Source organism: Pezoporus occidentalis, unplaced genomic scaffold, assembly GCF_034315485.1.
Source record: "Pezoporus occidentalis ecotype Australia unplaced genomic scaffold, CSIRO_AGI_Poc_V1 ctg200, whole genome shotgun sequence".
NCBI classification, from domain to species: domain Eukaryota; kingdom Metazoa; phylum Chordata; class Aves; order Psittaciformes; family Psittacidae; genus Pezoporus; species Pezoporus occidentalis.
Genome location: NW_026913857.1, coordinates 776193 through 797150, shown reverse-complemented (window position 1 = coordinate 797150; position 20958 = coordinate 776193). Strand labels below are relative to the sequence as shown.

Genomic DNA, 20958 nt, shown 5'->3' with positions numbered 1-20958 from the left:
CGATACCCAGCCCGACCCGAGCAATAATCTCACCCTTCTGGATAACTGCCCCCAGTTTATATAGTGGGCATGACGTGCTGTGGTATGGAATACCTCTTTGGTCAGTTTTGGTCAGGTGTCCTGTCTCTGCTTCCTCTCAACTTCCCCTCCTCCCTGGTAGAGCATGAGACTCAGAAAGTGCTTGGTCAGACTAAACATTACTAAGCAGCAACTAAAACCATTGGTGTTATCAGTGCTGTTCCCAGGCTGAAAGTCAAAAACACAGCACTGCACCAGCTACTAAGAAGGAGAAAAATGACTGCTACTGCTGAGCCCAGGACACCAACAAAGCGTAGACTTCATACCTAGGAATCCTTCCTTTGCACAAATCTTTTCCCAAAGGCTGGTCTGTAGGTGAGACAGTCATAGTTCATGTCCTGAGTGGAGTCATGGAGTGTCCTTTTCTTGGTCCTGTACCTGGAGTGTGTACATTCACAAAACTGTGTAGCAAAAAAGGATCTAATCTCAGGTAATCTAAATCTACTTCTGCCTGATGCTACAAAACCTTAGTTTTTTTAATGCTAAATTAGAAGCATTAAAGGGGTGGGTATCAGCTTCTAGCATCATCTAGTAAGTCTAGGTTTAGCCCAAGGAAAAAGATCGTAATTAAGGTGAAAGTGTGCAGTGAGTGTATTTTTATAAAACTCTAGTGGCTCATTTATCTGGTGCTAGTTTATGGGCAACTGTTATTTAAATGCTTCATTTCTATATTTCAGTTTCTCTGCAAAGAGAGATGATGCTTTTCAGCTAGATCTGACCAGGGTGGATTTCCCCTGTGGGTGCCTAGTGCATAAAATTGAGGGTAATGTAAAGCCATGCAAATAGCTGGTTTTTAAGATACTATTTTTTTTATCTGTTCTCTTAAGCACTTGTGATCAGAGCAACAACTACGTTGTTGATAAGTTTGCAAGGAATGTGCTGTCCTCAATGCCAACGGGTGCAGTGATCTTGCTAAGAGGAGACTTACCTGGGAATGCTCTTCGTTATATTCACTATTGCGAAGGGATGAGGCCAGATATCACTCTAGTGGACCAAGAGGTAGGTACAGAAAGGAATATTAAAAAAGGCAAAAGACAGATGTAAAAATAGGAAGCAAAAGTTCTTAGCTTTTCTCCTTTCTCAACTTGAGGGTGTCTCTTTGTTCAGATAAAACTCATGATACAGAAGTAAGTAAAATGGCTTTTTTTAAAGGTTTGTGGGTAGCTCTGGGATGGAGTGTGGTGTGCAAGTCCCATTCAAGCCCAAAAAAGCTGACAAGGAAGCAATAGCAAGTAGGGAAAGGGGAAGCCCAAGTCCTTCACCACAGCAGATACGCAGATGTGGCACAGGGTTTATGTTTGCCTTGGTGAGGAAGCATTGTCCTGGCTGTTTTCTGCAGTGGGCCTGAAATACAGATGTTAGGGCAACAGAAGGCTTCTGGGAGCAGCCTGGAGGGCAGCAGTTGCCTCATGGGCAGTGCAGCTTTGGGAATTCTTTCAGGGGCTTTACCGTGCTGAGGCTCATTCGCTGTGTCCCCTGTTATCTTGGTTCCCCAAAGGTGGTTTTGCATATTTCTGCCTCTGTTTCCTATATTAAAACATAGGTGCTGTGTGCCCTGGGTGGTGTTTGTCTTTTTTTTCCTGAGAAACAGGAGAAGAAAAACCCCACTCACAGAAGACCCCTGCACTTCCACTGCCACATCAGTTCTTGCACTTGGCTTTTCAACAAGTTTTGCAACTTGTTAGAAAACCCAGAACTCAGTGCCTCATATTTAACCAGCCAAAGCCTTCTTGTCTGTCTTACCAGCGGTAGCTATTTCATGTTTTCTCATAGTTTTGCCTATGGTGAGGACCTTGTGCTTCTGATCAGAAACCACTGGTGACCTAGTCTGGTGGTGTGGTGGTGTGGGCCCAGGCCATTGCTGAAGTGACAGGTGACTTCACTGAGCAAATAGAGTCACAGAATCATAGAATACCAGCTTGGAAGGGACCTCAAGAGTCATCTCACCCAACCTTTCTAGGCAAAACGTGACCTAGACTACATGCCCCAGCACCGTGGCCAGCTGAATCTTAACAGTCTCCGTTACTGGGGAATCTACTGCTTGCCTGGGGAGATTATTCCAATGCCTGATTGTTCTCATCAAGAAAAATTTTCCTCTTGTGTCCAACCAGAGTATCCCCAGGAGTAACTTGTACCCTCGTCTTTTCCCTGTGACTCCTTGTGAAAAGGAGTTTCCGTCTTCTTATAAGCCACCCTTTAAATACTGGAACATGGTGATCAGGTCTCCTTGAGCCTTCTTTTCTCTAGGCTGAACAAGCCCAGTTCTCTCAGCCTTTCCTCACATGGCTTCCCAGTTCTTGGATCATCTTTGTGGCCCTTCTCTGGACCCTCTCCAGCCTGTCCACATCTTTTTTTGTGTAGGGGGAACCAAAATGAACACAGTATTCCAGGTGTGGCCTGACAAGCACTGAGTAGATGGGACGACATCTTTATCTCTGCTGGTGATGCCCTTGTTGATGTAACCCAGCATCCTCCTAGATTTCTTTGCTGCAGCTGCACACTGTTCACTCCTATCGAGCTTGGTCCACCAGGACCCCCAGGTCCCTTTCTGTAGAGGTGCTTCCTAGCCAGGTAAATTCTGGCTTGTCATTACTTCTGCAGAAACCATTTCTTCTGGATGTAAAAATGGATGAAAACTTTGGTACTTGTTTTAATTACAATATTTTTGCTGATAGATGATGACTTATGAATGGTATTTACCCAAGCTGGCAAAGCATTTACCTGGCATTTATTTTCCTGGGAACCGGTGGAATCCTGTGGAAGGAGTATTACCTGATGGGACACTTGCTTTTAATCTCCATCGTTTCCTCAAAGTAAATAAGCAGTAAGCATTTCTTTCATATGTAACAGCTTGCCTAAAATCTTCAGCCTTTTTTTTTCTTGAAATGGTTTATAGAACAGCTTGTTATTGCATCCAAAAGACCAATTTTCTCCACTGACTTCCTCGCTGGTGCTGAGATTATATTTGCAATTAAAGCAAATATCTATGTAGAAGTAACTCCATCCGGATATAATGTTGCATGGTTTATTGAGGTTGGTTTGGGGTTTAGGAAGGAAAAATAAGAAGGTGATCAGAAGAGAGTATTTACTGATTATTTTTGTTGTTGTTGTTGATACAATTCATCACAAAAAACGGAACTTCCCTGTCTACTCAAAATGATGGTGGTTGGAGAGCAAATTGCTGCTGCTTCTCCTTTGTGAACGTTGTGGCCAGCTGATTAGTATAGAATGAATGTATTCCAGGAATAATCGTCATATAAAAATAGCTTAGTAAGAGTGGAGAAAGGATTAGTACTCCCATGAATAAGAATAGCATCTGCATTTAGACAAGCCAGGGTGAGCCTTGCAAGTGTGGGTAGGCAGAAGAGCATTGCCAGGTGCTGTCAGGAAGAAACAGGCTTCTCCTATGGCTTCTGGTTGTTTGTGAGGTCAAGCATAGGGAAGGGGATGTGTCTTCTGTGCTAACTGCACAAGGTGTGCAATGCCAGGCGGGGTATTTGCTTGCTATTTTGCAGACTGACACAAAGACATACCCTTTTTTGATGTGGTATTGTGTGGTTTGCTAAAGCGTGTGAGGTGGCCCGTGGTCTCTGACATGGCTTCACGATTGCTCTCTCTGTTGTTTTTTTGGCAGTAAAGAAGTGTTTGTCTGCATAGGTCTTCATGAAGGTGACTCAACCTGGAGAAGGAGCTATTCGCTTTGGCCATGGGGTACGTGTGAGAAGTTGGTTCCTTCCAATATTGTGTTTGACCCAGGAGCGTGGATTCATCTTACAAGAAATCTCTATAACTGGACCGAAGACTATGGCAGGTACGAAGCAGAGGCAACTCTGCTCCTTCCTGTTCATCATTCTTCTGCCAGCAGCATAGCCACATCCATTGCAATGTTACAAAAATTAAACATGAGTAATAACCATAATGTTGTGTGTTCTGGAACATACAACGAATCTGCATGTGGTATTTTTGTTAGTGTTAAAAATAGGACATTTCTAGTCAAGTATTAGGGCCAATTCCAATTTTAAAACTTGATTAGGAGCCAAAAAAAAAAAAAATTGAGGACTTGGGACATTCAGTGTTTTAAATCTCATAGGTTGAACAGGGATGGATGGTAAAAAGTATTTCTCACTTTGAGGATAGCTAGGATGCTGTGAAACACCTGGTATATCAGGCTTCTTCTATGGAAATGAAGGAATAAAGTTTTATGAGTGACAGGATCATCTGAATTCCCTGCCGTCAGAGCCAGGGGCTTCATGACAAGTCATTTTCTGCCTGGGAGGTCTGTAGCTGCCAAGTTGATTGTGTGGTGGATGAAACACAGTGGCTTAGATCTGATGGCTGAATTTTATTCTCATTCCCATTTAGTTTCAAGCCTTCTTCCTGGGAAGCTGTTGCCAATGAGGAGATGTGGCAAGCCAGGTAATTCTCCTTTGCTCCCTTCCAACAGCTGGTGGGCAATGCCAACTCACTGGGATGTAAATACATGCCAAAGTGGGTGGCTTGATAGTGCATGGCCTTTTTGGATCTAAACGTGCCAAGCTTTAGAAGTAAAAGGTTGACAGAATGAGAAGAAGCAAGCGTGGCCTCCAGCAAGTCCTTCAGGAAAGTGGTGGTTTTGTTCACTGAAAGGTTCTGCTTGAAGTATCTTGAGGGAGCAAAGGGTAGTTGGGACATAGGGTGAAGAAATACATTATGGAGAGAAATTTGTATCACTGCCAACTTAAACAGAAATGCTTGTGTACTGTCCCATGTGCAGGCATGTTGAAGATGTGTATAACCGTGTAATGTGAGCTAGTTATGTTAAGCAGTTATTATATGGAAGTTTTGCTTCTTTTCTTAGGATGAAAACAGCTTTCTTTATATTTGAACTTGCTGAAACTGCCAGTGTCACTGCAGAAATTAAATCACAACTTTACACATTTGCGTACACTGTAAGTTGTATATTCTGGCTATGAATGCTCCTTGCAGTCTCCATCCTTTTTTTCCCCTCCCCTTTTTTTTAATTTCTGAGCTGCATAGAAATAGTGTGTTTCCACATAGGTCCTGTAATCTGCCTTCTCCTTGTGCATCCAAACTGGGAGCATAACAGATTCAAAGAGATTTGTTCAGGGATTTTATCCATTCCTACTTGCCCCCTCAGTCACAGAGGATGCCCAAAGCTAACCAGGCAACACCCTGCTTTTGCTGTAAATACATTGTCTGTGCTGGGCTTCAAACCCATGCCAAGTGATTGCTTGTCCTGAAGTCCCCTCTTTGCACTTATCCCCTCTGTCATTACACAGTCACACATGTGAGCCAGCAAGTGTAAAATCTGACAGTCTTCTTGCTGCAAATTAGTTCTGCTGCATTTCACACCAAAGAATAGCACCCATGAGCTGGTGAAGGTATCTCTGGAAATGCTGGACTGCCCGAGATGCCAGCAGATACACAAAACGATCAGTGTGGGTTAGCAGAGAGGAGGAGTGTTTCATACTCCAGCAAAGAGTCAACAAATAGTTTCCTTTCAACTCTTGCCCATTTTGCTGTGATTTTTGCTGTTCTGAAAAGTTGTTGGGCATGTGCCTGCTGTTGAGTTTATGAATATTCCCACTCAAGTGAACAGACTGCTTACGTTCTGTGGAAGACATCCTGATCTCCTGAAATACTGAGTAAATGTCTTTGCAGGCGCAGCAATTAGATCTCTCTTTTTCCCCAGCCTGGTGTAATGCCTCTCTCGGGGAAGTGCATAATGTGCGGTGGGGTTATCATGATCATCTGTAATGTTTCAAAACAAACAGCTGCCATAGGAAGGGAAACATTTCAGCCCCCCCTTGGATTTCTGATTCACGCTATCGCACATTGCATAGCAAACAGAGTGAGTTACAGAAGCACTCTGGACTTGGATGTATAAATAGCATCTGTTCCTTTACAGGCAGTTTTAAAGCACTGTTAAGAGCTGTTGGTCCCCTTCGTTCAATTAATTTGTCCCCCCCTGGGCTTTTTTTTTTGTCCCTTTAACAGTCGTACAAAGAAATTGTCAACTCTCATCCAAATCACCCAGTGAACTGGCACAAAAACTACGCCATCGCCTGTGAGAGGATGTTGCGTCTCCATCAGGTGGATGTGGATCCTGAAGTGTTGCTCTCTGAAACTGTGAAACATTTCCTTCTGTACACTGAGAAAGCGGAGGATGATCCCCAGCGGCAGGATATTCTGCAGGCTGTGAAGCACCTGAAGAAAGAGCTGCAGGGGCTGAGGAAAATGAAAGAAGATGTGAGGCGGGGAGCTGGGTAGCACCCAGTCCTCCACCTGGGTGCTGAAGTGCCGAAATTTTGAAGTCAGGACTTAAAATCTGAATTAGGCCTTGACAACGTGAGAATGGTTTTAAAAAGTGCCAGAGGTGTCAGTGAAGAGGAAATCAAGTGTGGTTGCTTCTGCAGGAACTGTTGTTTGGTCTTTTGATTGCTGTTGCCAGATGAACTGTTTGTGTTGTTCTGTGTGTGTGGAAAACAGCTCATCACTAAATAAATTACTCTGTTTCAAAAAGGAGAGTTTTCTTCTTAAAAGAAACCTGTAAGTCTGATGTACTGTGAAGCTTTTTTAATTTTTTAATTAATGTGGCATCTTTTGTAGATACAAAACATGTAGCCTTTAAGTGTTACTGAGCCATTTTTCTTTAGCTGTGCTATGTAGGTGCTCATGGGGCAGTTTGGTTAGGTAGGTTTCCATCAGGACAAGTATGTGGGATGGTGCCCTTCATGGGAGCCTGATGGCTTGCTGTTTCAGATGTGCTTTGTCCCGTGGCTGTGCCTGTTGCCCAGGGATGCTGCAGACATGATGCATCCCTCCTGGCATGGGATGGTGTGTAGATACCAACTCAGCTCATTCTGCCTCCCTTGCTTTGCAGGAATGGTTATTTTTATTGCACTGGGATTTTATGTTGTGATAGACTTTACTGCTCTAGTTTTCCATTAGTGAGAAATCAACTTGGGTATTTTCCCTTGCAGAGCACCGTGACCCTAGATAGCAGTGGGGCATCTCCGGCACCTGCCTCCACCTGGGGCAGAGAGAGACTGTGATGCTGCCACCCTGCATGGGGACACAAGAGCGGCTCCCTTGGAATGCTGCACTCCCCAGAGCTCATGGCGTTTGTGCTGTGGCCTCTTCCTCTGCAAGCATGTACTACATTTACTCTGCCACATCCTCACAGGTACTGGGGATGCCAGAACTGCAATTTTAGAGATGTCAGGGGCTTTAACCAGAAGAATGGAGCGTGAATCCATCCTGCTTTTTAATCTGCCACAAAAGTCAAGCAACTTGGTTAACAAGAGCTCAGCTACTTATTTTCAACAACAAAAAGCATAAAACAGCATGTTTTCCAAAATGTTGTCAATTAACATATACTTCATATGCATAAAATAGATCCAAAACTTTAGTATTGTTATTGGAAAGTTGTGTTTATCTAAATTTTCATCCTTTGTTCTGTGGTTATGTGAAATCTCAGCCCAGTGTTTTATAGCAGACAAATTGCTGCCAGGCTGGGATTTCATTTTAGGATTCATAGTAAAATTTTAGGAGAAGGAAGAAGTGCTTCTGTACATGTCATGTTATCAAGTGGTACCTCTGGAAAGCTTCCCAGAGGCTTGGAGGAACAGATTAGGATGTGTGCAGCAGCAAGGGGTGTTGCATGTGGATGCTCTGTTGATCTGTAATTTGAGGTTCATGTAGTTGCAGATTTAGGCTCGTGTGGATACTAACCCTAATAGATCCTTTTAAAAGTTGTCTCCAAGTGCTGATTTTCCCAGACTGGTTTTCAAGGAATGCTGCCTGTATAAAACTGAAGCTGCCCTCTAGGAGTCTTACTCCAGTTGCAAAATAACATCCTTTATTTTTCTCCCTCTCATTCTGATTTATTTTCTTAGTTTGATTCCATAGGTATTCCCCCTTTACTTCTATAAATGATTCCTGTACAAACAGCAGATAAGAAATGAGCAATAAGAAGAAACAGAACTACAGCTTCTGGGTTGCAAAGCTACAAAGCAGAGGGGAAAGAAGGAAGAAGAGCAGTTCAGGGGTGTCATTTTAACTCTTTGTGTTGTAATTGACTACATTTCAGGTTGACCATGCCTCACTTAAATCTCTTCCTTTTTCTCAATCCCCACATTAAGTGTTTGTACAGAGCAGAGGAATATCATACATTCCTCAGGGCAGCTTTCTCAGGGCTGGCTTTCTTTTCCTTTCTCAGAGTCAGTCCTTCAGCCTAGCAGAAAAGCATTAGGAATCCAATTTTTGAATGCTTTTGTTACCTGCATTATTGAAAATCCATTCAAGCAAATATACTGAGCTGAGGGTTTTCTTTATCTTGATTAGATGCTCCTCCTTAGCTGCATAGTCTTGAAATAATTGGAAGCTTTTGTGGATTCCACTATCTACTTGGGAGAAAAGAGGGGCTGGACAAAGGTATTCCAGCCTGCAGCCTGCGTCAAGTAATGTATCGTCATGTATTGTAATAACCAGTGATGCAAACTATGAGAACTTTCCCATGAGCAAAAGCCTTCCCAGCTGTGAAGAGCAGTGAGAATGGGATGCATTTTTAGGGAGCAAAACAGAAGTGGTTGCAACTGTGCTATTCACGTGTGCCATGTCTGTACAAATTGTGTACACGTGTGATATGGGTGTCTGTGCTACGTGTTCAGCTTGAAGATACCCGTGACAGCCGCTCACGAAGGGTTTAATATTTAACAGCGATGGAAGTTACAGAATTCCTCCTGTGAATCTGCTCACATGACATTGCTGGTGCTTGCAGACAAAACGGTTGTGTAGTCGTTTCTGAGCTGATTCACTAAAAGGTGATGCTGAGGGATGCTGGCAGAAGTTTAATTTTTATCAGCTCCTCTTAGGTGGCACCCTGAAGTTTATCAAACAAGTAAAGCTGATTTGCTCTTCGTTAGTCTCAGTTGCATGAATAGGTTGCCAAGTAAACAGGATTTTACGTTTTCCTAATTACTTTCATATTTGTGTTTTACCTCTGTGTTCTCTTGCAAAACTGGTCCTAATAATTAGTCAGGCTCCTGCTGCCTAGACCTTAAGAAAAAATAAATAAATAAAGGAGAATTGGGAAGGGTGAAGGGGGGGGGAGAGACTTCTGAGGGTTTTTTCTCCCTTATAAATTCATTTTTGTTACAAGCATCTTTTATACATATTACTAAAGGGAGCACACTAAGAAATGCAAATAATAGTTCTTTATTTTATTATGACAGTTAATTAATAGCAACCTGTTTTAATGAATAAAGTCACTCAGAGTCCTTCAGCACTTCCTAAGTAGAGGCCAGAATCTGTAGGGATTCTTCCCCCCCCCCCCATTGTATAGCTCCAAGACTCCACGTACTATATAGGGCCTGTATAGAAATGCTCACTAATGAAGAGGGAGGGCAAGGAACTTGTCTGCATTCAAAGATCACTGGTGAGTCATTCAGCAAGAAAAGGCCCCTTGCTAGGAATAGTCACAGTTCCGCGGCATTGTGCTAGCAAAAGGGTTTGATCAAAGGTCTCCTGCCGAGCTTGCATGGTTTCCTTTCATACGACGACCATAATTAAAACCACTAATTCTCTTTTAAAATGCTGCAGGATGCCATGTAGGCATCTGTCTGGAGTGTCCTTTGTGCTGTCGGGAGCTGTTAAGGACCAGCGCCGAGGGCTTTTCAGCTACATGCCAGTCAGGAAGGTGATTCGACATAAGGGTGCCTCTGAAGGCTTGACAGGGCCTTGACTACACAATTCCAGCTGAATTTGCCCCTTGTCAGCTGCCAGTAAATAAATCTCAAAGAAGGGAGGGGTGGGGGGAAGCTGAAGTTTCATTACCTGATCCCCGGGGCTTTGTTGGTTTTGGCATCGCCCAGGGGGAAGCCCTCACCCCTCGGGGCTAGGGAGCTGGAGATGGCCATTGGAGACCCCAGCGCCCAAGCCTTTGAAGACCATCAATACTTGTAACAGTTCAGCTGTTAGGAAGACAAATAAATGGAAGAGCCCATTAATCCCCTTTGGGTACTCGGTGCCTTTTGCCCTTTTATCGCAGCCTTATTAGGTTCCTACTCATCTTGAACCAGGAGGGATGAATTGAAGTTGTTGAGCGCTAATTGGCAAAGACTTTTCATCACGGGCCAAGAACTTTCACTGACTTGAAAGTAACTTCGCCTCGGGGAGGATCAGCAAATTTTTGCCTTGCCATTAAAACAAAACCCAAAAATCCTGTTGGGTTTCAATGCAGTGTTTAAAAAAATTAAGAAAATATTAAAAGATGCAACTGCTAAATTGCTAGGCTTGTCTTTCATGAGGATGTTGGCAACTTTTATTTGCTCTTTAAAAGAGAGTCAGGGAGCCAGACAAGGCTCAGGCGATCCATCCTGGAATGCAGTTGAAATGCATGTCTTTATGTGTGTACATGTGCATTACCAAAACCTGCTCATGGGCTAGGCTTCCCAAAAGCAGCCTGGGAGATGATCTGTAAGGTGGCATCATTGTTCTTGACAGTTTGCAACCGCTCAAGGTTCAAGCAGAGTGGTGCTGAGGTTTCTATGTGCCTGTGGACAATTCTGGTTGCCCTCTAGTCATCCCTGGGTTTGATGGTGGTATTAATGGGAAATATTTCAGTGTAGAGACAGATGTTCTCTTATGAATTGTTTTTAATGTTGATTTTGGTAAATGTTGCATTAATTTGAACGTACTTACTGCCCTCTCTTCTCTCCCTGTCTCTCACTGCATATTTTAAATAAAGAAAAAAACTTTTGTCAGTTTGCAAATCCATCTTGTACATGGTGACAGTGTCATGGGCCACCTCAGCCTGGAAGACGTCAAGCTGGGGATTTTAGAGCACAAAATCCTACTGATCTGTTCTTCAGCATCTGCATGTGGGGGACTCATGATACAAGGTGCCTACATTAAGGATAGCATCTCCCAGTGGGATGCCAATGTATGTACCCTGGCAAAGTCCACCCATGCCAGAGCTCTCACCATCTCTCCAGGGACTTCCAGGACCAGGAGCTTGGCACAGTGCTACTTGAACAAACAGGCAGCTAAAGCTCCTGCACCGCTAGCAGTAGGGAATGAAGACATCATTGTCAGTACCCTCTGAAAGGCTGTTTGGTTTGGATCTGCCCCTGACAGGTGGCTGTGAGATGCTGCCTGGCTCCATGGCTATGAAGGGCTACGCAGTGAGGATGGAGGACACCACTGGCACCACGTCCATGTGTAGTCCCTTCTATGGGAGTGTTTGAGTGCTCCTGGGTATTTTAGAGTTGTAGCATAATGCTGCTGGTTAGATACAGCAGCTTGCTGGACTTTGGGGAAAAACACCTAAGAGGAGCATGGTTTTGAATGGTTTGTATGACCTGTTTTTGTCATGTCCTGAGCTTTAGCAGCAAAGCCACTTTAAAAAATGGCATTTCAAGAACAGCCCTGCTCGTAAAGCCTCCCCTGGGAGGATTCGCTGCCTATTTCAGGCCAGAAGAAGGACTTGTGTGCCCAAATTGTTGCCATTTTTTCCCTAAAATTTATTATGTCTCCCTTGCTGCCTCTTGACACTCCTGTTATATTCAAACTTGACATTTCAATAAAGGCTTTTTCAAAACAGAGTGAAAGCAAGGAATGAGTATAAATTGAAATAACTTTATTCAGATGAGTGGAGCTGGGGGAATTTGTGCCGGCAGAGGGCTGGTTGGAGATGTTACGCTGTGATTGACAGTCTCCAGCAATCCTTCATAGCCTGCTTCTAACAAACCTGAGGTTTTGCCTTTTGTCGTGTTGTACAAACCCAAAACAAACATACTGGTTATCAGTTAATTTTATCAGTAAATCCTTGTTCATCAAACTGCAACAAAAGTGGGTTTTCCTGGTGGAGGAGGAAGAGACACTGTGGTCTCAAGGAAGATGAAGGTCAGCTTGGATCCTGGCTATACACAAGCATTGCTATTGCTGATTCAAAACTGAGGGTGATAAGGTACTTCTCAAGGGAAGTTCTCTGTAAGTGATTATTTCCTGACAACATTTGGAAAAGGAAAATCAAGAAATCACTACTTGATTGCAAGCTGTGGTTTGGCATCTGGAAAACTGTGGCTTTGGTTTTTTTTAGAATCACAATCATAATTTTGATCTTTAACCTTAATTGAAAGAATTCAATTAGACCACGCCAGTCTTGCATATGATTGAAGACTTTGGTCTGGTTTGCTAGAAGGTAACAGTGAACCATGAATAATTCTGACTAGATAAGAATGAAGTTTTTTCTCTCCTCTGGGAGTCTCCTTTTGCAGGGTGTGTCACACAACCCTCAAGTGCTAAGGTATTTTTTGCACAACTTATCCTGATACTTGGGCAATGCACCCTACTCATCCATCACATTGGCTCTCTTACAAACCTACTGAGTCCCATTTTCCATCACATAAAAATTAGGGTTGATGACATGAGGAAGATTCAGCTGCTTCACTTGCCATTTTATTTAAAACTGTTTTGGTAACTGTCATCTTCAAATAAATTTAATTGCAAAAACCATGAGAAACACGGGCAATATGGACCAGGTGTTTTGACCTCTATTTCTGAAGGCAGTGTCCTGTCAAGGTCCCCAGTACATGGGTGACCTTGAATATCATTGAAAATATTGGAGTTTATGGTGATTTTAAATTCAGTGACATCATTTATAACATTTTAATTCTTCTTGTGGTTCCTGGTGTTAAAAGTGACTAGTTTTAAGAAACCCTGGGGACCCCTAAATACCTTTTTTTTCTCCCAACTAGGATCTAGCTTTTTACCATTTCCTTAATGTTTGCAGCTAGAAATACAGCTTAAGTGGCATTATGCTAAGTAATTATTCTTACAGGATGTGAAATGAAACAAATTTTGCACAGCATGAAATTATTCCTGCCATGTATGGCATTCGGTGGCAGATTTTTTCGTTTGGACCGTAAACAAGGCTCGGTGGCAATGAAACAACACGGAGCGGAGGAGGAGGGAAGCGGGGAGGAAAACACTACCAAAGGTAAGTCCTTGTAGCAAAAATATTTTTGGCTAGATCAAATATTAAACCTGCTACTACAAATTTCACGCTTTGCATTCCTAAAGCAGATGCCAAGTGATGATGCCAAAAATTAATTGGAAATAACATTGCTTGCCTTGTGTGCTCTTTCCAGCAGAGGGCACAACAGATAAAAGATGTGTGCGGGCCGAATTCGCAGGCGCTGGTAAGGCTGTTTGTAATTATTTCTGTAAAAATATGTAGCAACATGATTGTGTGCTTATTTACATCTGGGGATGTGATCTAGAATGGAGAGCTTAGACTTATAACTGTTCCTCCCTGCACCATCAATACATAGGAGACTTTGATGTTTTGCCTGCTTGATGTTTTGTTAAATTGCTGGGTTTGCTCTTTAAAGTACAGTGAACTGGTTCAGTATTTGGAGGATATCTTGAACTAAAAATTCAAACCTTGATTGCTAACAGGGAGGTGATGCATGTTGTAGTATTGTGGTCTTCCAGCAATATTTTCACATGGGTTTCTGTGGGTAAATAAAAACGTCATTACAGAATTAAAAAGAAAAAAAAAAGAAAAAGGTTGAAGTTAATAATAAGGAGAGGAATATTGTCTCTTATTTATGGTACAATGTGAGCTGCTTCTTTATATATAACAAAATAGTAACCGAAAAGTTTCCAATTAGTTTCACATTTTGTAGCATAAAGAATCTCTCAGGAGAGAGATGGGGAAAAGATGTAAAAGAAGTCTAAACCAAGGAATTTTTTTCTGAAATCTGCTATTATAGCATTCAGTTATTTATGCAATTAGGAAAACAGAGTAAGACATTACTTTCACTAGTACTAAATGGTAGATACTCTTCTTAGATATATTTGTTTGTATTCACCAAACACATCAACCAGGAACAAGCATAACCCTTAAATCATCTGTCTGATTAGGGAAGAATTTTTTTCCTTAGACATACAGATCAGAAAAAAATGTTAACGTGCTTCCCACCCAAACCTCCTTTGGAAAGCCCAATAATTCAGATTATTCCCACTGCTTCCAGCTCCCTTTGCACAAGTATGGATGAAATGGGGAGGAAGGGAAGGAGAGGGAAACGTGTGCTAGAACAAATTGAACAGTGCAGTCTTTCTCAAACGACTGAAAAAATATATTTTACACTGCTTCCTTCCAGTTTCACAACATATAAATAGGTGCTGCCTTGGAACAAGTTAAGATTTGATGCAAACAACCTCAGAGCTCAATCTGTGCAAGAAAAAAAAAAAAGAAAGAAGTCTGTGTTCATGTTCTGGTCTCTCCCTATCTTGTTTCAGGGTTATTGTTTAAATCAACACTTTCCAACTGTGTAGGTTTTAGCTGGAGGTTTTTTGCTTCGTTGTTTGTTTTGGAGAGGAGGGGGTTGTAATTTCCCAACGTATGGGAGATAAATGAGATGTTTAAAGTGCCTCAGTGGAGTGGCATAAAAGCTGGGAAATCAGAGAGATTGTAAATCTATGTTTGTTTTAGAAATAAAATAAATCAAGCAAAAGCAGGTTAGAGTTGCTAACACTGAGCTGATTAAGAGCAGCAGTTACATAAAAAGCAGTTAGAGTCCATATTGTAAGTAAGTGTTATTGCAGCCACGAGAAATGCAGCTCCAAAGCTTTTAAGGGCTGGTATAGCACTTTTTCTTTTTCTTTTTTTTTTTTTTTTTTTTTTTGTGAATTAAGTGCTGATGAAAGGTATGGGATTGGCAGCTTTGTAAACTCAATGCTGCCCATGGTAATGCCTACAAGACCTGCAGGAGCAAGTTGTCCTGGACATCTGCTGACTCTGTTCTTAGGGAAAGACATCACTTAGTCCACCGATCCAGGCTGGTAGGGTCCAAGATCTACTTGTAGATCTCCACAAGAAGAAACCAGGCAAGAACTCTCACAATCCCAAGCCATTGTGCAATCATTGCTGGGTAGGCAAGGTTGTCCCTCAGACCCCAGATGCCTCCTACACCTTCTACCAAGCTTGAGACTGGCGAGAGGTGGGAACCCACAACTCTAAGGAGAGCAATGGGTGCTGCTGTTGGGTGAGTGACCAAAGACCCGCAGAACTGGAGGTGCAGGGTCTGAGGAGGAGGGAAGGCCTTTCCCTTTCAATGGAGCTTCATCCGATATGTTGGAAATTTACAGCAGTGGCTTCCCTATCCCACTAGCAGGTAGTTCCTTTTCCCCTTTGTCTTGTCTCATTGTACTTTATGTTAATGACTTGTAATACAATAGAATCATTGATCATGAAACTTCTCTGGCTTACATATGTGTCTGTGGCCAGGCATCGCTCCACAGGATGGGCATTGACCAAAAAGAACTGTCATGGGACTGTTTAAAACCCAGTCAGCCATGCAGTCTTGCTCGCTCACTCCTTCCCCTGCCCCTTCTTCCCTCCCCCCCTGGCCCCCAGAGGAATGGGAAGGAGAATCGAAAGAATGTAACTCTCACGGGTTGAGATAAGAACAGTGCAGTAACTAAGGTACAACACAAATCACTGCTGCTACCACCAATAACAATAATGATAAGGGAAATAACAAGGGAAGAGAATACAATGCCACCCTCTGACTGAGCCCGACCAAGCCCGACCGAGCAGTGAGTGCCCTTCTGGGTAACTCCCAATTACATTCCGGGCATGATGTGCTGTGGTATGGAATACCTCTTTGGCTAGTTTGGGTCAGGTGTCCTGTCTCTGCTTCCTCTCAGCTTCCCTTCCTCCCTGGCGGAGCATGAGACTCACAAAGTCCTTGTTCAGACTAAATATTTGAGCAGCAACTAAAAACATCGGTGTTATCAGCGCTGTTCCCAGGCCAAAAGTCAAAACCACAGCACTGAACCAGCTACTAAGAAAGAGAAAAAATGACTGCTACTGCTGAACCCAGAACACCCTTAGAGGGAGTAAAAGCCATGGAGATTGACTAAACCCATTACAAGAGGTTTTGTGTCCCCTTCACTTGGTAAGAAGAGGCTGTTTGCTCTCCACAATCTCATGGAACTGGGAATGTTTCTCTGGCAAAGCACTCTTGTTAGCCTATCTGTATCCTTCATTGGAGACCTCTCTGCAGCTCTTCCTCCAACATTAGCCAAGGTGAATGTGAGAGTGTCTTGGGCTGTCCATCTCCCACTGAGGTATTCAGGTCATGTTGATAATAGTGGGTATTTCTACCACTCTCATAGCACTGGCAAGGAGAAATTCCCACTAGGTATTCTGGAAATTATTTGGAGGGCAGTTGGTTTAGATTAGACTAGGTCATTTTTTCTGCTCTTGAAACATTTACTTGTGATGCTCAACTCAGCCAGCAATGAAATGTTTTGCCTCATTTGGAGGATTATTTGAGCCTTTCTGTTTCACAGCCCTCTTCCTTATAGGTCCATTTTAAAATGGAAACTATCCCTATTCAAAATGAGAAGTCATATATTTTATTTTTAAAAATACCCACCCCTGAATTTTCAGACCTAAATTCTAAAAATATAAAATCATACTAATTATAGGAAGAACAAAAATTAGTTACTTGCCTTATGGTCTCCTCCAAGGTCACGAGCATCATGCTGGGAGATGGTGGAGAAGATGAGGATTTTGCTAACACAGCTTGTCTCTGAGCTGTCATTGCTAGCCTACACTCCCCCAGACTGCCTTACAGCTCCCATCTGTTGGGAAGGCCCCATGTCACTGCTCTCCCACTCCTTCCCTGATCCTGAGGCACATCATGGAAACCTTTCCATGGTTTCCAGTCATGTCCAGCTCAGGTTGGAAGTTGATTCTGGAAGGTCAGCACACCCCTGCAGTAGTAACTTAACATCTGTGCAAGTTCCCCTTGAATTTCCTACAGCTGTCTCTACTTTCTCAGCTTTACTAATGTCTTACAGAAAATGGAACATATCCTGACCTGCTTCCTGACTGTATCTCCAGGGTGCGAGCAGCAGAGCATGAGAAAGCTCTCCAAATCTCCCCTTGAGGGATCCCCTTTGCAGGTCAACCTTCTTTCTTCCCAGCAGCCCAGGAAGGGGACCAGACTGCATCCCAGTTGGCACAGCACTGGGTGGTTCATCCCATCCCAAGGCAGAGATCCCAGGGAGATCTGGATTATTGCATGGCTGGGAGTCCCCTTCTCTTGATCAGCACTGGAGGGAGCCCAGTTTGCCTGCTCAGGAGCGGGTATCTGCAGCGTAGGAAATCCCACACAAGGTGGCAAACCCTTCTGTAGCTGGAATTTGCATTTTCTGACCAGAAGCAAATCACACTGTTTAGCTCTCTTGATGTATACAAGGTTGTGAAAAAACAAGCCTAATACAGATGTGTGTATAAGCTAAATATGACTAAAAAAACATGTTAGACCTCAGGCCTGCTGGTATATTCCACTCAAAACAAATGTGCAGCATCAATTGGCACCTGCCTAGAAGAAAATATATGAATAGAGACAGCAGGAATAAGTTGCAATAGACCAATTGAGCTGTTTTTAAGAGGAGAAAATAAGCGCAATTGCTGCTTTCTTTGGCCTTACTCTCAACTGCTCTGTGCCAGGGCAAAGGTTTGTACTAACTTTAGCTGCTACACAAGGCAATAAACAAATCTTCCTCTGTTATTTTGCTTTAGTGGTACCAAGAAGCTACCTACTCCTGTTCAAGATGGTGCCTGAGGGTAGAAGAAAGAGGTGTGAGCCTGCCCTGAGCACTGCGACAAGCCACCAGAGCAGAGACCAAGCAGAAGGAAGCAAAGTGATCCGCGGCTAGTCATGAGGCAAAGGCAATTTTTGTGAGTCCCTCCTGTGCCACATGACTGTCTTCTGGTCCCTCTGAGGAAGGCTTGGTGTGCCAAGAGCTGCCCAGGGTTACAGTGAAGGTGTGCGCTGAGCAGGCAGCCACACAACCCAGCACAGAGTAAGTAGGAGAAGTGAGTGGCATGTTCTGATTCATCCTGGTGGACAATGAGGAGAAACTTGGAAGTGGGTGCATGAATCTCCTCTGAAGCTCGGGTTTCACCAGGTGACAGGAAACATTTTCCAAAATCCCATCTTTCCCCTAAGTAGACAAAGGGACGGTGAGGTTGTGTCTCCCATGAGGGCCAACTACTGCATCCTTTTTCCCTTCAGCTTCAAACAGAACCAGACCAGTTTGGAAGAGTTGTCCAGGTCTCAAACCTTTTTGACCAAATCCAAGCCAACTTGGCCACATACCTTGGAAACCCTTGAGAGGGGACACCATTATCTTTAATCATGGCCAACATTCTGACGGATGAGAGGAAGGGCTAGAAATGGGCAGAAAGCATTGTGCACTGTTCTTGCACTCCTGCCTTTAAGTCCCTGACGCATAATCTTGGTCCTGATTTGGTCTCCACCTCATCTGGCTTGTGTAAGCTGCTTCCCGTGACCTTTCCTCAGCAAAAGGAAGAAGGGGGAGGGATGGGGGGCATGTTAATAGAGCTAGACCCTCCTGCCAGCGGGCAGAGGGTGCTCTTGCCTAGCATATCCCACTCCCTCTGGGTAGCTGAGGCCGTTCCCCTATAAACCAGCCCTTCCCACATGCTTGGGCCCAGAGATGCCTGAGCATCCCTGCTGGCCCAGCATGCTGGAGATGGATCTGCTTCATTAATATTCCTGCTCTGGTGGGTGGGTGGAGGGAGCACCACGTCTAACCTACTTTATTCAAATACAATATGGAGTGAGAGAGCGATACAGGCTCTTCCATAATTCCAGATTTAATTGGAAATTTAGTAAATCTGCTAAAATGTTTAGTGGTTTCAATTTTTTTCCCCTCTTCTGTAAGGAACAAAGGATCCTGGTTTATCATGTGTCTTTCAACAACTTTAATTTCATTTGTAGATTAAGGATGGAAGTAGCATTTCCACTCGATTGCATACCGGGCATTAAGAAGACAAAAACGTTCATTGTTTGCCCGAAGTCGGAGGGGTTTTTGCAGACATTAAGCTGTAGGTGGCATTCTTTATACCTGACATCAGGATGCTTTTGTCAGACATTCAGTTGACAGGATTTTCTGCTGACCCGTCAGAGGTGTGTGAAGCAGTGAAAAACCACCAAACCATTTCTGCCAGGTGATGGGGAGTAAGGAAGAAGTGGGACAGTCTCATCCCAACCCACTGAGCAGCGGCTGCTCACAAAATAAGTAATTAGCATGTTTTTTTTGAGAGAGCATCTGAGGGAATTAAAGAGTAAAGATTTAGTGGTCTTTCCTGTAACACGGTATCATATAATTATGGTTTGGGTTGGAAGGTACCTTGAAGCTCATCCAGTTTCAACCCTCTGCCATGGGTAGGGACACCTTCCACTAGACCAGGTTGCTCAAAGACCCATCCAACATGGCCTTGAACACTGCCAGGGATGGGACAGCCACAGCTTCTCTGGGCACCCTGTGCCAGGGCCTCACCATCCTCACAGGGAAGAAATTCTTCTATATCTAAATCTACCCTCTTTTATCTTAAAGCCATTCTCATTGTCCTGTCACTGCATGTCCTTGTCAAAAGTCCCTCTCCAGCTTTCATGTAGACCCCCTTTAGCTACTGGAAAGAACCCTTGCCCAAGAAATGTTCAATGGGACAAGCTGTTTTCCCAGTCCACGAATATCTCATGAGGTTTTGGATGCTGAAGGGCTTCATGCTCACTTCTTCCCCCTTTGTTGGTGGTGTTGGGGCCAGCAGTGAGGCTGGAGGATGAGATTCTGGGCTCAGATGCTAGAGGCAGCCTTAGAGGACCATTGGGTTGTGGTTAAAACTGGCATCAGGCCCATACCAGCATGATACACCCATGTGGAACAGGAAGTGACTATGCAGATAAGAGACTTTGCACTTCCATGTGTGATTACACAAATAAGCTCCTGGTTTGGTCTTAAATGTCTGTCTTGGCCTTAAATGTCCACCACACGTGGAAGCAGTCTCCCACCTGACAGCCCAGAGAAGTTTTTGGGACTCTCTTGCAAGTTTTGATGGTTTTTTTTGACCCAACACTGGCCGAATTGCTTCCATGAATGTTAGTGGGATCTTGGCCCAGATCTTGGCTCAGATCGGAGCAGGGCTGGACAGGGTGCCTGTGTGAAGCCCATCACCTCAGTTTCGTTATTATTTTTTTAAATAATCCTTTGTGTATATTTTCTCTCAGAAACTCAGCCCAGCCTCTTCTGGAGCCATCATTCTGTAATTCTCTTTACTACTGTAAAGAAACTCACCACAAAAGCTCGTTGAGAAATCAAGGCTTTTGTGAACACCAGGTGAAGGGAAGAAAATTGTCGCCTAACCTTTCAGCCATCCTCATTTTCAGGGGAGCAAAGGACAATCTCTGGAGATCCAGGGTTTTTTATCTGTGGCAGTTAAATCAGATCCATTAACATGCCATGTTATGAAGTAGGGAAGTAACATTTGTTTTCCTAGGTCTTTAGGGAATTTATCCTGCCATCATTAAATTGAATTTTAAACCACCATTTAATGTTTTGTTATTTTTTGAGGGTGTTTTTTTAGCATCCAGTGTTAATCCTGCAATTGGAAACCACAGTGGATAGAAGTACTGTGTAACTTGCTTCCAGAACAAATAAGGTACAGCAGCTAATTTTAGTTTTAGGTTTCAAGGAGGGGGAGAAGAAGGAGGTAAGGCAGCACCTTCCCTTTATACTGAGAAACAGCCTTCAAGTGTGAAAGCAAAAATTCCCAAGCTGAGATCTAGTGAATGTAGAAAAGGTTCATTTTCAAATTGCAACAGCCTGTACTTAGGTGATATTAGAAGAAACCATGACAGTAAAGTAGTTTTATGCATAGCGGCTTAGCTAACATTTTGAGAACTAGTTTAGTGAAGCTGTCAGGTTTAAAAATACCAAGCCACAAAGTTTTAATGAAACTATGCTTGGATCAAAGTACCATAAAGA

At 43.4% G+C, this 20958-nt stretch overlaps 1 protein-coding gene across 1 annotated transcript in view; it reads left to right on the top strand.

Annotated features, from left to right (window-relative positions):
* TMEM260 (transmembrane protein 260) overlaps positions 1–6600 on the top strand; it is a 34643-nt gene extending 28043 nt beyond the window's left edge. Inside the window, exons 11-16 of the mRNA XM_062618444.1 lie at positions 906–1077; positions 2754–2902; positions 3713–3889; positions 4441–4494; positions 4916–5006; positions 6076–6600. Coding sequence (XP_062474428.1) covers positions 906–1077; positions 2754–2902; positions 3713–3889; positions 4441–4494; positions 4916–5006; positions 6076–6348 — 916 coding nt within the window. The 3' untranslated portion in view covers positions 6349–6600. The remainder of the gene's footprint in view (positions 1–905; positions 1078–2753; positions 2903–3712; positions 3890–4440; positions 4495–4915; positions 5007–6075) is intronic.
* The last annotated feature ends 14358 nt before the right edge of the window (positions 6601–20958 follow it).